This window comes from Arachis hypogaea, chromosome 8, assembly GCF_003086295.3.
Source record: "Arachis hypogaea cultivar Tifrunner chromosome 8, arahy.Tifrunner.gnm2.J5K5, whole genome shotgun sequence".
NCBI classification, from domain to species: domain Eukaryota; kingdom Viridiplantae; phylum Streptophyta; class Magnoliopsida; order Fabales; family Fabaceae; genus Arachis; species Arachis hypogaea.
In genome coordinates, this window is record NC_092043.1 from 44,518,771 (window position 1) to 44,535,866 (window position 17,096).

General features: G+C 31.2%; 1 protein-coding gene across 2 annotated transcripts; it reads right to left on the reverse strand.

Moving 5' to 3' along the window:
- Window positions 1-6,478: 6,478 nt before the first annotated feature.
- Window positions 6,479-15,809, reverse strand: LOC112707690 (uncharacterized). Of its 2 annotated transcripts, XR_003156124.2 has the most exons (12): window positions 15,498-15,809; window positions 15,344-15,411; window positions 14,357-14,438; window positions 14,138-14,221; window positions 13,645-13,684; window positions 12,850-12,895; window positions 12,344-12,402; window positions 10,610-10,677; window positions 8,696-8,779; window positions 7,909-7,973; window positions 7,237-7,407; window positions 6,479-6,920 (listed from the first exon to the last, which is right to left on the reverse strand). XR_003156124.2 is itself a non-coding variant. In XM_025759581.2 (11 exons), the coding sequence occupies exons 1-11, from the start codon at window positions 15,551-15,553 to the stop codon at window positions 6,856-6,858; spliced, it is 717 nt and encodes a 238-aa protein (XP_025615366.1). In that variant the 5' UTR covers window positions 15,554-15,809; the 3' UTR covers window positions 6,479-6,855. The 2 variants fall into 2 exon arrangements, 1 of the variants encoding a protein (XP_025615366.1); XM_025759581.2 differs by lacking the exon at window positions 7,237-7,407.
- Between the last annotated feature and the right edge of the window lie 1,287 nt (window positions 15,810-17,096).

A 17,096-nucleotide genomic window follows, 5' to 3' on the forward strand; every position in this document is an offset into this window, starting at 1 on the left:
GAGATATTGGATTCTTTTTTATTTTTTATTTTTTGATACAAAAAGAACAGACATAGATTAGTAAGGATTAATCTAATATTTAAGTTCTGATACCAAATGATAAGAAAATAAAAAAGATAAACAAGACAAGAATTGAAATTGAATAGAAAAGATAAATTGTAACTGTAATAGAAACAAAAAGATAGGTTGAAATTGAATACAAAGATAATTACTCTACTATTTATCCAATTTCTTGATGCAACAAGAAAGGGACTACTCAATATCAAATAACAAGACCGATGAGGGGTTCAGGCATCGGTGTCTCACCAACAGAGCTAACAGGACATCGGTCAGGTCATCCAAGTATATCGGTGGCTCAATGACCTTCATGAAGACTAAGACTAGGCTGGTATGTAGTGTCTTTAGTTTTGTTATTAACTTAGTTATATTCTTTTACATATTATTACTACGAATCCTAATTATATTGTTTCAATGCAACATGTGTAGTCGAAGTCGTTGGATAGCGAGACGACATTGGCGGAGACGTTCAGTACACCCACACGTTGACGGAGAATAAAGCGAGATTTGCTTATCATCGGTCTCAGGATTATTAAACATACATTTGATCTTCTGATATAAAATTAGAGATTAATTTTGTAGCTGTTACTAATCACAATAACATGTGTTATACAGGAGTCCTACACGCAGAGACTAGAGGCCGCGACTCAGCAATCTCAACAAAGTGGGAAGGACGCCACCGATGGATCTACTGCTTCAGCCATCGATTTTGATGTAGTTTGACACGAGACCACCTCAGCGTCGTACAAGAACCGCGTATACGGGCTGGGGTCGTTCTTCGCCAGCAGCCTCCGCACCTCCACGTTGAGGCCGTCATCCACCTCTGACACCAGTCGAGCCTTCTAGCTCAAGGAAGGCATGGATTTGAGGCTGTAGGTGCAAGAGCTCACTCGCAGCCTTCACCAACAAGCTCAGGAGCTGAACAATTTTTGGGAGAGGTATCAGGAGATCCTTACATGTGTGACAGATACAGATGATCTCAAACTAGAGTTGAGGGAGCAGTTGGAGTGGCTTCAATGGATGGAGGCTCAGATGGAAGTGTACCAGGCTTAGATGCGCGTCGCTGGCATCATCTCTGCTAGTGGTAGCACTGCTGTTGATGACAGCAGTTCTGTTGGTGGCACACAGATATCACTGCCTTCTGCGCCGCCTTAAGAAGTCACCAGGAACGACAACGACGAGGAGGACTACCTGAATCTTTAGTGATTAGTGTTTTGTTTAATTGTTTCATTGTATTTATTTGATTTACTTGACTTTTAATTTATTTGAACATTTTATTATTTATTTTAGATAATAAATTCCTATGATTTATAAATTGATCATTAATTGTCTGAAAAATAATTTTAAATAAAGAATTAAAATTGACCTTTTATTTACAATTTTTTAAAAATTGACATTATCATCAAATTTACTGAGGGAATAATCCGACTATAATAGTGCGAAAAACAACATATTGTGTCGCCAATGTTACTGTCGAAAAAATTCGCCGGTAATCAAATAGTTTTTCAATCAGGTAATCTATTGCAGAATCCGACGATAATTACCGTCGAATGAAAATCTTCGACAGTAAATATTTACCGGTGAAATTTATACAGTCCGATTTCTTTTAGTAGTAACTTAATTACCGTCAGATTTTGTTCGTTTTTCGATAAAAAATTCGACAATATTCAGTGTTTTTCTTGTAGTGTCTATCATATTATGAAGTTTGATCAAATTTTGATTTTGATATGCTTTACAAAATTATTAATATTGATTTGTGAAAAATTATTCAGATGCTAGATCAACTGAATTTGAAAGATGATCAAGATGATGATGGAGTTTATAATAATTTTGTGAAAATATAAATCAAAATGAAGACAATTTGGATGTAGCTCTACACTTGTGAAAAAAGATACCTAGATTTTGAAATTACTTCTTGGATTAATTTATGAATTATTACTCTTATAGTATCAAATTTAAGATATTATCATATTATTGTAGTAGTACGAATTAATTCTATGTTTATTTTTGTATTATTTATTTTAAAAATTGAGATTTAATTATTATTAAAATATTAGTGAAGATATATATTTTAAATTTTAATTATAAATTTTTAACTATTTTATATTTTTATAAAAAATACTAAGAAGCTATAAGAATTTATTATTTTTTGTCATCACTTAATTATTAATTTAATTTTTTTATTTTATTTTTTTTAAATTTAATAATTTAATAATATATTTTATCTTATTTTTTTAAATATTAATAATTACGTGATGATTACAAATAATAAATTCTGATAAATTTTTAATAATTTTTATTTTTTATTTACGTAAAGACAAATCAATTAATTTAATCAATAATTTATCAATTAAATCAATGACTCAATGATGCAATACCCTGATGAATTCCATCACCTATTTAATTCTAACAACTATAATAAAAAGATTTCATCCTGCATGTAACCACGAATCTCAATAAGTACTTGGGTTAGAGAATATGCATGATATATATGATTGCGCATTGTTAATTTATAATAACGTAAAATACTTAAATAAGTTAAAATATTAATATAACATAAATATGACACGTCAACATTTAATCGGTCAAATAATTACTCGAAAGAGTAAACAAACAACGAAGATTAAGATAATAATTATTGAAATTTATGAGTTTTTATTTTTAATGTTGAATATATATATATATATATATATATATATATATATATATATATATATATATATATATATATATATATATAATTGATTTGAACTTAAATAAATGTTAAGAATTCATGCGTTTAACTTAAAATTTAAGTACTAAGATATTAAAGATAAGGACCATATATATTATAAGGATCATACTATAAATTTCCTAACCTAGAAAGTGTAGCAGGAGAAAATTATACTGAATTGGCTTGGGGGACAAAATCGCAGGCATAAAATGGTGAAGACCTCTCATAGTTTGGCAGGTGTATTAATTAACCCAAGACTGTTTGATTAAGGTTAAATTATACCACAAAAGTTCCACCCACCCCTGGTTATTATTGTATGGTCATAGATAATTAAGATAATTAGGTTAGGTATGTTAAAGAGTTGGCATATCGGGAAGTATGAACGCACAAAAGAGAAGTCTTATAGTATATATTAGGAGGCCATTATTAATTTAGGTATGACTCATAATGATCATGTTAGTTACAATACATAATTGTAACGGATACAATTTAGGTGCCCCTGTCTCAAATTTTTAATGTATATGCGCAAAATATAAAATTGTTTTTACAAAACATATATATAGATATATATGTATAAAAAATTTATTTTTAATATTTATTTATATTTAACACAATCAGTGTAAAAAAGGATAGTCGCTTTATTTTTTATCAATTCACAAGGCATTGACTTTCTGTGCATAATCTTGACTGCGTTTGATTGAAGCCATAGAAATGTTTCGAGACAAAAGTAGCTTTCAACTTTGTTTTTGACTTTTTGTTCTCAAACATTTAGAATAAATTTTATTTATGTTTTTAATATTTAAATCGTTTTATTTGTATTTTTTATGTTTATAAAAGTGATTTAATATTCTCCTACGTCAATAAACACTTTAGTTTGAATTTTAATTTTTTTTTGAAATTAGAATATAAATATCTGAGATAAAATCAATTATTTACTTTAAAAATAGTTCATAAAAAATTGAAACTAATTCCTACAACATTTACATAATTTATTTTTCTAAAGATATAATTGAACCTAAAGACAAATAGTAAGTATAATATTAAAATCGAATACATCCAAATAAGACCTAATTAAAAATGAATATATCCAAATGAGAATAATTAAAAAATATAATCTAATTTATTAATATAATTGATAACAGAATAATATTAAATTATTTTTATAAACATTAAAAATATAAATAGAACAATTTAAATATTAAAAACACAAATAAAACTTACCCTAAATTTAAAAAAAAAAAAACGAGACTTTACCCTTTTCTAACTCACTACTCACATTTGCGGCGCCAAAATAAAACTCATTTCTTTATAGTAATGATTTTTTAGTTAACAACATAAGAAATTATTCTTGCTGCTAACATCGATGGCCATGTAAGCTTACCCGCTCTGCATTCTCCAAGTGGCTTAACACATTTACTTTTAAATAAGAGAATAAACAGCTAAAATTACATTCAAATTATCATACCGTAGATAAAAATATTTTTAAATTTTATTATCAAACAAAAATATTTTAAAATGTCAAAAATATCTAACAGTAATAAAAAAATTGCTCCGTTAATATAAAAGTATGATATAATTCACTTGTCATAATTAGAGTCTTATTTTTTATATAAAAAATTGTTTGCACATTATTTTTTTGTTAACATATGATATTTTAGTTCATATATTTTTATTATATTTTTAAATAATTTAAAAATATTTTGTCAACAACAAAATAATTCAACTACATCCTTAGTGATATACCCTAAATCAGATCTTCATATGATTCACAATAAATGCTTCTCTAAAAACACTTTACTATCATATTTATTTATTTTTCTGAAATAATTAAAAAGTTCAACACAATAAGGTAGAGTATCAACGTCTCAACAGAAAAATATTAAACAAATAAAATAAACTAATTCTTAATATTTTTGACAAAAGCCATCCACAACCCAAAAGATCAAATTAAAATTTTTACTGCTACTCATTTGTTATCTACAAATTATTTAGAAACATGTGGAGTCGATTCGTTGATTCAATGTAGTAATTGGATATGCTCAATTAAACATTTTATAGCCAATTTTATTGCATATATTTTATGCAATTTTATCCCAGCCAATTTTATTCAGGGGCCTAGACAGGATAGCTTGAAAGAATAATTAAAATTTTGAGAACCACTATAAAGTGCGAAAGTAGGATAAAATGCTTTTTAATAATCTAAGAATAATTAATTTTTCCTTTTTACCATGGTATATGACCCCAAAAATTTATAATTAATCAACCGTTTGTATAAAAGATGGAGTAACCGTACAATGAAACAAAAGGTAAAGAAAATGAAAAAAATCAATCATGTTATATGATCACTAGAAATCAACTATGCATATTAGAATTGAAAATAATATCATCCATATTTATAATCAAGCTTCATAAATAATATAAATAGTATAACAATCAAAATATGAATCTCACAGAAATACTATGATGACTAATTAATAATTAATTTTTCATATTCATATAAAATTTAATTATTTTACTGTAAAAATATTTGATTAATTTATTGAAAACAAAATGATTATTCAAATGTTAAATTTTGATTATTTTAATAATTAATTGTACTGTTAGAAAAATATGTAAAAGACGAATATATATATTCATGATTAGTTTCTGACGTTCACAAAAATGCTTTGATATACAATACCCAAATACACTTGCTTCAAAAGATGCATGTTTTATGCAATTCTCTCAGCTCCATTAGAATATGATATGACAATGTTTGTTAGGGACGGATTTGTTACTCCCTCCTATGTTCGAAAGTAGGCTAATTTTTTGGGTAATGAATTTTCATTACGTGTTATTTATTGTTATGGATTGTTGGCATATTTTTTATAGATATGGAAAAAAAAATTCTTTTTAAATTATAATTCACAAATGGGAAGCTTGGAATTGTGAAAGTAAGAAAATCTAGAGTCGGATTTTGGTGATCAACAAATCGGATTCTTGGTATTGTGTAGGCTATTTTTTTTTTTAAAACTATGAAACAAATCAGTAGATCGGTTTTGTAAATTAAAAGAAAAATTACAAAACCGAAACTGGCCCTTGATATTGTGTGGATTGAATTTTTTTTAACTGTAGAACAAATCGGTAGGCTGGTTTTATAAATTAAAGAAAAAAACCCACAAGTCTGAATATTAAATTTGTGGTATCCACACAAAATAAAAATTCACCAAATTTCATGTTATTGAAAAACACCACTACCACTACAACACAAAAAATAAAAAGTCGAAAGTAACATCTACATTTAAAAAAAAAACATCTACATTTAAAAATATATATCTTTTTTTTTTCTTTTGCAAAAGATATTTAGTAATTCTTTTTGCAAATATGATGTTTGACACTTCAGTCTAAATTTTCTATGGATAACGCAAATCACAAGACGGGGAAGGTCTGTTCTTCTACTGTTGTCCTACTGACTATGGAACTTTGCTTAATTTTATAGGCAAATCTCCCATGAATTCCTAATCCTAATTACCGTCCTCCAAATACACATCCAACCAACAACTTATATCAAATCAAAACTCAAACTGAGTAGTCAAGCATAATACACAACCTTAATGTGTAGATTTTTGTTTTTTTGTTTTAATTTATTTGTTGTGCTGTTTTTAAGTTTTCTAAATGTTCAAAGAACTGAAATACATATTCGCAACAACTATTAAAAAAAAAAAAAGATTTTTCTCTTTGTAAATAATAATAGTTATTTTATCACTATAAAATGGAAGAATATCTTACTCCCAAATATCGGTGGGAATAACAACTTCCCCTTGTTTGGTCCCAGCAATCATAAATTTTTCAATACACATACTAAATGTGGTTTTTCCCAGTACCAAGTAATTAGTTCCTTTTGCAAAGCTACTTTATTTACACTACATACATAGGTAAGCCATTCGATGTATCGTGCACAATGAAAATTTACCTACCATATTATAGATATACATAATCATAGTTGCCACAACATTCTCTGAGCCGTTTTACTGATTATCAATAAGAATGGCTGTCCTATGAATGCCTAATCTTGTGTATCTCTTGCATTCCTGAACCAATCATGATCAGGGGAACATCTCCTCGAGAAACTCGTCGAAGTTATCTTCATCATCAATGGCAGCCTTTTTACCTGTAAATGCATTTAGAAAAGAATTATAGCTATGAACCAGAAGAGAAAGAAAAAGGAAAATTGAAGCATATAAATGTTAAGACAAAAGAAACAGGCATTTCTAAGGGAAGAAGGCAAAGTGTATAGCAATCATCCATCACAAGACAACAATTAAGCCATATCCCAGCTATATGAGATCTGTTATACATAGATCAAACAATGCTAAAGTGCAACTCTTTTTTGAATCATAAATCGTGTTATTTTTTAATCACATCTCTTTTGATAATTTTCTTTAAATGTTTCTTAAGTTTCCCTCTACCTCTAACTACAGAACTACCTTTCATGTGATCCGACTTTTGAATTGGAGCCTCAATACTCAGCATACCTTCTCCAAACACATCCATCCCATCTCAGACAAAATTCCACCATCTTCTCTATAATTGGTGCAACCCCAACTCCATATCATCCTACTTAAACCACGAATGCAAAATTCTACCAGCTTCACCATCTTAATCAAAGAAAGTAAAACATACATCTGACCCATCAATATAGCAAAACCGGAATTAATACCAAGCTTCTCATGCTCGTTAGATAAAAACTTAAGTAATGACTAGTGAGAGCAAATGATGACAAAACACAACTGAGAATGAAGCCCATAAGCTACATTTTGAATGCTCTTCACCCAATGTCAACAAAACCCATACAGCACAAAAGTAAGCGTTTCAAAGACGAGACTCGACCCTACCAATTTATTTTTTTTAAACTTAAGTTATGAGGCCCAGTAACAGTGATGCAATGTTAACCATTAAACCATTTTTAAATGCATTAATTCCTCTACTAGGCACAACAATTCGTGCTAAGTTCCTCTAGTGATCCCTGCCCCTTCCACAAAGAAAGAGCTTAAAGTGCTAAAAATCTAAAATGATCATATCAATCCATCTAAAAAAATACTGAAATTATCCCACCATCAGGTAAAAATGGCATTCCAGTTGAAAATAATAAACCAAACCTTTCCGTCTCCTATCTTTGCTTTCTTGGAACTCATCTAGATCATCAGCACTCTTTGACCGGTTCCTGAAATTGAAAAGATTAAGTCTCCATATTTTCTAGTCAATAACAAGTGAATTAATAAGCCAATGATGATGATTAATTGAGCTTGGCTCAAGCCTGGGAGGCGGGGGGAAAAGCACCAATTAATCAGGGCCCTCCTCAGTATCAAGTCCAATGGTATTTCAGGGTATGTCAATTGTCAAAGAACCGAAAGGATTAGTCCAGCAATGCTTGGATATCATCAAAGCATAGTTATTAAAACCGACTAGACAATTAAGGTAGGGCCACTGGGTCATTAGTTCAACCAGTCAGTGGATCATTAGTTGAATTCCATAAATAAAAATTAACAAAATTAAATTGAATTGAATTAATATGAAAAATAGACTTTATATCTCAAAAAGCAGGCTAGCCAAGTGTTTGGTGCATATCAATGACATGTTACAGCACCCTGGTTCAATCATGGGCCGTGGATATAATTAATGCAGAATTTTGTATGTGCAATGTCCTCACTTACAACAATAATGGTTCATAAACCGAATTGGTCCCAAACCCGGCCTGTTTACACTTATTTCAATACATTTGACAGCTGTTGGTTCAAATGTCAAAACCAAGCTAGGCCAATGACCGGTTTTCCAATTGAATCGGCTGATCCAGTTTTAATATCACCAAAGGTTAAAAAGAATTAAAAACAAAAGGAAAAGAAAAAGAGGAAGCAAGTGAATGAATAAAGAAAGGTTCCTCCTTACCTCTTTCTTCTATCCTCTTCTTGTACTCTTTTCTGTAATTGTTCCTTCTCTTTTTGCCTTTTGTAGTTAAGTTTCTCTGCACATCTATTAAAAACTAATCAAGTGAAAAATTGAATTGAATCTTATCTTTCATACAACCTTCAATTATTAAAAATGTCATGCAAAGCTCTTAATGCCTTTGAAGGAGACACTCCTACGCAAAGGGATGATAGTATGCTGATAGATCCCATTCGTAACACAGATGTGCACTAAGGAGGAAATATTCAGACTGGAAAAAGCTGCAGGACCTCAAATATGTAACTGCCAATTTTGTAATGTAATCAACAACTACTTGGATTGCAGTGTAAATTTGAATTACTCAGGGAGCAGTGTAGATAGTAAATCTGATGGTGCAAAGAGAAAAAAGGTCACACTGTGGGTAGGAATATATCACACACCATAGGTCGAGAGACTTAAGTATCTCGGTTATATTATTTAAGACAATAAAAAAAAAAATAAAGGATGATCTAACCATAGGTTTCAAGCAGGCTAGTCAAAATGGAAAAGTAAACTTTGGACTTTATATGCGACAAAAAAATACCCTTAAAACTTAAGGATAAAGTTTATCGCCCTGCCATTAAACATTGTATGGAACGAAGTGTTGGGCAACAATTGATGCATGAACATAAGATTAGTGTGGCCAAATAAAAATGCATGAACATAGATGGATGAGTGGTCATACACAAATGGACAATATAAGAAACAGAGACATAAGAGAGAAAGTCAGAGAAGCACTTATTATTGAAAAGATTGAAGAATCCATCTTAGGTGCTTGGGCATGTGGAGAGAAAACTGCTAAATGGAAAATAGACCAGTGATTAGGGCAAGGAAAGATTTAAAAGAATTTTGAATGAAGTGGTCAAAAGAGATTTAAGTATAAATGATCTTTTTGTAGACATGATACATTACAGGGCATAATGGCATCATTTGATCCATGTAGTCCATCCTACGTAGAGGAACAAGGCTTCGTTGTTGTTGTTGTGGGTAGGAAGTTGGATAGTTAGGGAAGGTATAAGAAAGGGACAGGAAATGTGAAGAAAGAAAAAGGATGAAATGAGGAACTTGCAACGAGAGAGAGGATTAAGCACTCTTGCGTCCAATAATATGCATATCTTCATTTTCTAGGTGTTTGTTTTCTTCATGGTGTCTTACCATCATTCTCTTCTAAATATTACCTTGATATTGGTTTAGTGAGGTTATCCACATTTCTATCTTATTTGCTAGAAATTCAGGCCCATTTAAAAAAGCCCAGTTTCAAGTGAATTAAAATCAGACACATAAATCACAGTGAACAAGAACCCTATGGAACAACCTGTAAATGATTATGCATCTAAAGTAGGTAAGCTACAGCCAACAAATATTTGTCCAGGGAGTCATGGTAATTTTGGGATTTGGAATTTGACAAATTGACTAGTTTGAAGGGCACCTGCAGATATTACATTCGGAAAACTCGGTTTCTGTTATGGCATGTCACCAAGAAGTGCTTAAATGACGGCTTCTTGTTCAGGTATTGTTGTAGAACAGTAAAGCAAACTTTGTAGTGTCAAACAAATATTTTAAAATCTGTATGGAAGTAAATTTTCTTGAGACATGCATTAAATTGTATTCTTATCACATCAGCATTGATTCTTAAAGGTAATTTAAGAAGACGAGAAAAGATTTAGACATCAATGCAATCCCAATCCAGCAATCACTTCCAAGGATAGGAATTTCAATCATTATCAGTATGTTAAAGGTACATAAGCAACAATTAAGAGGGTAGAAACACTTAACAAATGTGATGGGGAGCCTCATTCAGAAGGAGATATGTAAAATGACAAAATAAAAAAAACAAATGAATTTCCAATAAAACCAACATGTATCGTGCCAACTCACCTCTCACATGCTACCAATTTAACCAATGCTTGTTTGTTTTCTCCAGCTTCGAAGTAACAAAAGTTAACCTGTAATATAAAATAAATGGTAAATTTTAGTGGGACACCTGATAAGTGATATGCAAATTACAGCTGTGCATTGCCCGGTGATAGAATTGATCGAAGAAGGATAAAACAATGTTTTAACAAAACAAGCCAAACAAATGGTAAAAAATACGGTGCTGTGCACCTAATAAGTTATATGCAAATTACGGCTATGCATCATGTCTAAGCAGAAGCCAGTGATAGAATAATATCATGAAACAAGCTAAACAACAACATCAAAAAACCAAGCATTATTCCCATCCTAAAAGTCAGAGTTTGTTACATGCATTGATGTCATTGCCACTTGGCTCTATCTAAAACCATACTTTCACTAAAACAGTTATATCAAGCCAATCAAGGACCTCTTCAACAGTTTCCCCCCCCCCCCCCCCCCCTAATGCTTGCTGAGGAATTCCCCATGCCTTTAGTGCTTATTATTTCAGTGCTATTATTATTGTAAAATATTTTTTTTAAAACAAAATATAAGTACTTCTATTCTTTTATGTTTGAGTAAAACTTTTTGGTAAAAGCATAGCCACAAGGAAAGTAGGAAAAAAGAATATATTTCTGAGAAGTTACAATCTTCATCTTTCAGAAAAAAAAAAGAATGCTCAAGGATAAATAAGATCTTAATATGACACCTAAACATTAAAATAATTTCTAGTTTTTCAAAAAATCTTTGTGGAGAAGCTCATCAAACTAAGCCCTCAATTGGAACAATCTTCATTTCATCTCCATCTTGATGGACTAATGAAAAATGATCGATTGGTAACTGTTAGAATATTTACAAGTATCTTAGAGAGTGATAAGTCACATGTAAGGCAAGTAGGTTTCAATTATTCCTTTGAGGTAAGTCATGATTGAGCAAGTTCCTGTTGTGAGAAATTAATGGCAAGCATAGAAGATTCAGAGTTGTATACACATTGTAACAATATATCATACCCTATCAAATTTAGAGCTATCATTATTGATATAGCATTCAGTACATTTTCTCTCCTCTCAGTTTCTTTCCTTCTTGCACAATTTCCATTTAGTTTTCATCTCTTGATTCCTTGAACAATCCCAAAGATGGAGTCAAGCTCATCATAGGTTCAAAAGAACAGCTACCAAATCATGTTCCACCAAGTTGGCTATATAGATCTGTTAGGACCTTGATACTTAGGACTTAGTTACATTACATAGGGAATACAAATAAGGAGAGAATGGAATCAGTCAGGAGTCTTTGACATTTCATTAGCACCTTTGAAAGTTCGGAAGCTCTAACTCTCCTTAAATTAGTGTAGTCTTTCTAGGGCTCTTGCCACTTTGCGATTAATCCAAACTTAATAATACAGATTCATTTTAACTTTTTTTTCCATATTTTTATTCCAGTTCTAACAAGATCAGATGATTGAGAAAATTATGCATAATAGGTCCGGATAATGTTCGTTAAGACCAATGATAATTGTATACCAATTTTAAGGTAACATCTTATTATAAATCATATCTTAATCTTAGGTATTTCAACTTGTGTATAGCTAGCTCTCTTATGATTGGAGTCTAGCACAACCATAAACAGGATTCATGGGTTTTAATTCTGTATCACATTAGTACACACATAAGAAAATACCTATCAGAGTTTTCAACAGTAATTGAATAAATAAGCACTTACTTCATAGCTGGCTAATCCATTTCTCTCATCACAATGCTTGTTACCACATATGAACTGCCCTGAAAAGTTGTAAATGAAAGTTTAGAACTATAAAACAAACCAAGATAAGTACTTCTAGAGCAATGCAAGCAGAATAAATCTAGAAAAGGACAAGGTAAATGATTCTAGGTTGTTTATAAATGATCTCCAGCACAACTATATCTTGCCCACAAAAGTTTTGAAAGTTTGTAAATAAAAAATGTTTAGGGATAAGCTTAAAAACTGGAATTAAAATTTTCTAGTAAATCATGAGAGATAAAGTGATTAGCTTGTATCTTTGGATGACAAAAACTAGGGTCTTGCTCGTTCTCTTGAATAGTTGAGTTCATTTGTAAAAAAAAATTGAATGAAGTCTATAGAAATAACGCACACTAAAACCTACTTGCTTTATGCTTTATGAGTTGCAGCAAGACAGGGACAAAGAGCAAGAGAATATTAAGTTTAACTAGCCAGTGAATAATTATTACCTTTGCCTGACATGACTTCCTTCTCTGTCCTCCACCTGAGACCAATCTACAAAGAAAATTCCATTCATCAACAAGTGATCCTTTGAGATGTACTTTAGATCACTTAAATTATTTTGACTTGAGAAAAACTCTCATCAACATCCCTAGACATGAGGCAAATCTAAAACACATTAACCCAATCTATACAAGAGAGGATATTACAAAGATATCCTAGGATGAGATTCTCAAAATATCCTCTATCACCAACTACCCTAGTTATCACGTTACACATCTCCTCATTAGCAATAAACAACTTTTCGCTGAAGCAAAATGGAGATCAATCAAAAGGGCAAACCAAAGTTAAATGGGACCCTACAATGAAAATAATCATAACAAGATGTATAGCTTGCAAGAACCTTAATAGATATCCACCCTGCCACTTAGGCACAAAGGTAGAGGAACGTATTATAAATTCTGACCCAAGTGTAAATTTGATACACTGACATACCCACACTACCCCCCCCCCACCCACCCACAAAACAAAACAAAAAAAAAACGTCCAATGAGATTGGATGAGCATGAACTGATTCTGTGCACTCTGTTTGCTTCACATGGATAAACAAACACTGACTCATATGGAGGAATATGAAATATAGCCTATATAGGAAGTAAAGAAATAGAAATTTTTGTCAAGGGCTCAACCAATGGTGATCTAATCAATTGAAGAGTGACCAATTTCGGATTACCACACATAAACAACCATAATGGCACAACAATCTAGCAAGATTATATACAATATACGTTACAGATAATTACCTTACCACTCTTGTACTGCGACATGTCGGCAAGGCAGTATCTTGAAAAGATTTAAGGTAAACAAGGCAACAAGTGCAACAAAATTCACAGCAAAACTCATGGTATATTTAATAAATTTATTGTAAAAGAAAAATAAATAAATAAATATTTCTCACCAATAACAAACAAGTGAACAACAAGCTCAAGGCCACAACAACCTTCATGGTCACATTGTGGAAAAAATAAAGATTTGTAAAATAAGCATTCATAAATAAAAGTGTATATAAGGCCTGGTATAAGAATTACATGTTGATATATTACAGGCAACCATCTGAATTCAAGTTGAAATAGTTCAATAAATTTGCATTTTCAACAATCTTTTTAACAAATAAGTAAAACAAATTCATAATATGAATCCAACAAAAAGTAATTGAAAAAAATAAAATAAAATAAACCAGCACTCCTACTGTATATACAGTTTTAGCAGAAAATGATCAAAGTTTCTAAAGGATACTCTTTAAAAAGCTTATCATAATAACGCTTCACCAGCCTTTGTTCCCATGATGATTCCATATCATCTTCCTCGGAGCGTATGAATCTTGCAATAGATTTAGACTAACAGAATTAAGATTTTGTCACATATGACACAAGTTGAGAGAAGAAATGATAAGGATAGAAAATAAAATGCCTGAACAGTTTTAGCTAATATAAGCTGTGAATATGATAATCCTACCTGTATCCTTCTCTTAGTGTGTCTTGATCTGTTTTGATAGGCAACTTTATATTTGAAGGTTTATCTTGCCTGTAGAAACTAACTGTAATATCAAGAAATAAAAAATAAAAAATCTAAGATAAGGAAGAGTCTCTTGTTGGAAATAGTACCAAGCTAATAAAATAAAATAACGTGGAGCACTTGAACTTAGGATTACATTACACAGAAATGCTACAAAAACTTCCCAGAAACAACAGCAACAATAGAAGAAATCTTACTACAATACCCTACCAAATATCAATACTTTTTGGAAAGGTGTTTCACATCAAACTTCCAGCAGAAAATTGAAGCAAATTAAAAGTTGCCACTAACAGAACACAGAAAACAGAAGAAGAAACACACCGAGCTAATTTAACTCTAGAGCATCATTATTCTTGAATTGGTAATGGCACCAGAAGAAAAAACATAAGAATAAGTTGTGAACACTAACAGGGTTTTACTTAAATTTCAGGATGATTGTAGCCTCCTTTCTTTCTCAGAGGAGGAGACTGTTCATCATCCATTTTCCTGTAGGACATAAGGACCCAACCAAATCAAATTGCTCATGATTTGATTAATTCCTTTTGACCATTTATAAATAAAAATTATTTGAAAGTGCTATTTAAAAAATCAAGTTTAATTTCTATTCACTAAAAGAGAATCTTAAACAAGCACTCAAGAAAATTCTTGTATTGTAAAACTTTTAAGATAACGGAAATGAAGCACCAAATGATTCATAAAACTTTTTTACACTGGGCAACCAAATTAAATTCTTAAAAACATACACATAATAATACAAACTCTTCTTGGTTATAAAGCAATAGACAGTATCAAAGATTACTAAAGATGAACGCATTCCTGCTTTCACAATTCAATCAAGAAGAACAAAGCAAAACAACAACAATAATAATAATAATCAAATTGAAAAGAAGCTGTATAGTTATCACTTGAAATGTGGAATCATCATACCGTAATCTTTTATGAACTTTTTGTGGCGATCGTATGCATTGAGGCCTCGAATATGCGCCTGATACTGCCTGAAAAACATTCACGTTATGGAACCCTAAAGAACAAGAAAATAATAAGACGCAAAAATAAAGAACAAAGAAGAAAAAATACGCACTGTTTTCTCTCTTCTCTTTCGAATATCGTGGATTTTAGAGAACCAAACGAAGCCATGTTTCTTCTCCCTCGACGACTCAGATTGCCTTTGTCGATCTCTGTTCGCCGCCGGTTGCCCTTTGTTCCGGAGTGGTGCTGGCCTGATGGAAGCGATTTTGGGCCCGTGGGTTTTAATTATACATGTTTCCGATCTCTCTAGTGAAGCCCAACAGGGTTTCAAGTAGATAGGAGAAGGTGTAGACGTGTAGTCTTCCTGATCAAAAAAAAAACGAAGAGAAGGTGTAGTCTTCGTAAAAAAAAATAGGAGTCACTAGGATATAGGCTTGGTTTGGACTTTGTATAGGCTTGGTTTAGTAAAAAATTTTTTGTTTATTAATTTTTAAAAGTTTAGTTTGTATCAAAATTAAAAAGTTAATATAATTTTATCTATTAATTAATATTTAAATTTAATTTTATATTAATATTTATTATAATATTTTTAAATTTTTAAATTTATTTTACTAAATATATTTATTGTTGTTTGTATTTAATAAACTCATTTTTAATTTAATTTATTAAATATAGATATTACAACTTTTGAAAAATACAAGTTTTACCAAACTAAGTTATAATCGGATATGTTAGTTCTAAAATAAAAAAAGCAGAACGAGTAATTATTTAAATCAGCTTCTAAAGATTTTAAAAGTAGATATTTTAATCTAAAAAAACTAATACACAAAAACGTCTCCAAGATTTTTTTCAGCTGACAAATCAGTCCCTAACTTGCTTTTTCCGTTTGTACCCGACAGAAAATAATGAAGTGGCACGTTTAGACGCTATGTGGACCGTTACGTGTTAGGGTGACACAGATGGACAAATAATTTCAATTTCTAGTCAACAGAACAATGTCGTTTGTATCTGTGGTATGAAACGCATCGTTTGAGATGGATATGAAAAGTCTCTCTTCTCTCGTATATTTCACTTAATATCAGGGTAAAAGATCCCATACACCCACCTATGTTCAGTTTTTTACAGAAAAAGCCATACCACCTTGAAACATTCATCTCCCACATTACCATCGTCACCAACGTTGATCAAATTCCACATTTCATTAATCGTTACCATTCATGATGCCTCATACTCAAATGGTTTGGTGCTGAAACCGGTTCTGAAACCTCTAACCAAGGCGCAGGTGAGATCCATGTTTCCTAATTAGCACCACAACCTCACGTATAACATGAACCAAACTGATCGAGGGGACTGAATATGATTGTTTGAAATTTTCTCGGGAATTAAATGACTATTTTAAATTTTTTCAAGGACAGATCTATTTTTGTTTTAGTTCCCTTCGTGGTTTGATTTGGACATCTATTGAACCATATATTATTACTATTTTAAAATGGTGGTTAAAATACTGGTCACACTCAAGCTTTTCACCTTAATTATGGTTGAAAGTAAGTCAAGTTAACTCATGAGTCAGTTCGAGCTCGACTCGTTAATAGATCGATAAGCTGAACTCGTAAGCTGGCGAGCTGAGCTTGAACTTGGAATTAAACTCATAAATTAAATGAACCGAACTTGAGCTTGAATAAGCTCAGCTCATTAGCTTGTGAGCTGGCTC

Bases quoted from the DNA above. Each gene is read 5' to 3' on its own strand.
- LOC112707690 (XM_025759581.2), bottom strand. From the start codon at position 15,553: ATGGCTTCGTTTGGTTCTCTAAAATCCACGATATTCGAAAGAGAAGAG. The intron at 14,222-14,356 runs GTAGGATTATCA...ATCTATTGCAAG, and splicing joins ACACTAAGAGAAGGATACAG to ATTCATACGCTCCGAGGAAG. The intron at 10,678-12,343 runs GTAAGTGCTTAT...TTTATATTACAG, and splicing joins ATGGATTAGCCAGCTATGAA to GTTAACTTTTGTTACTTCGA.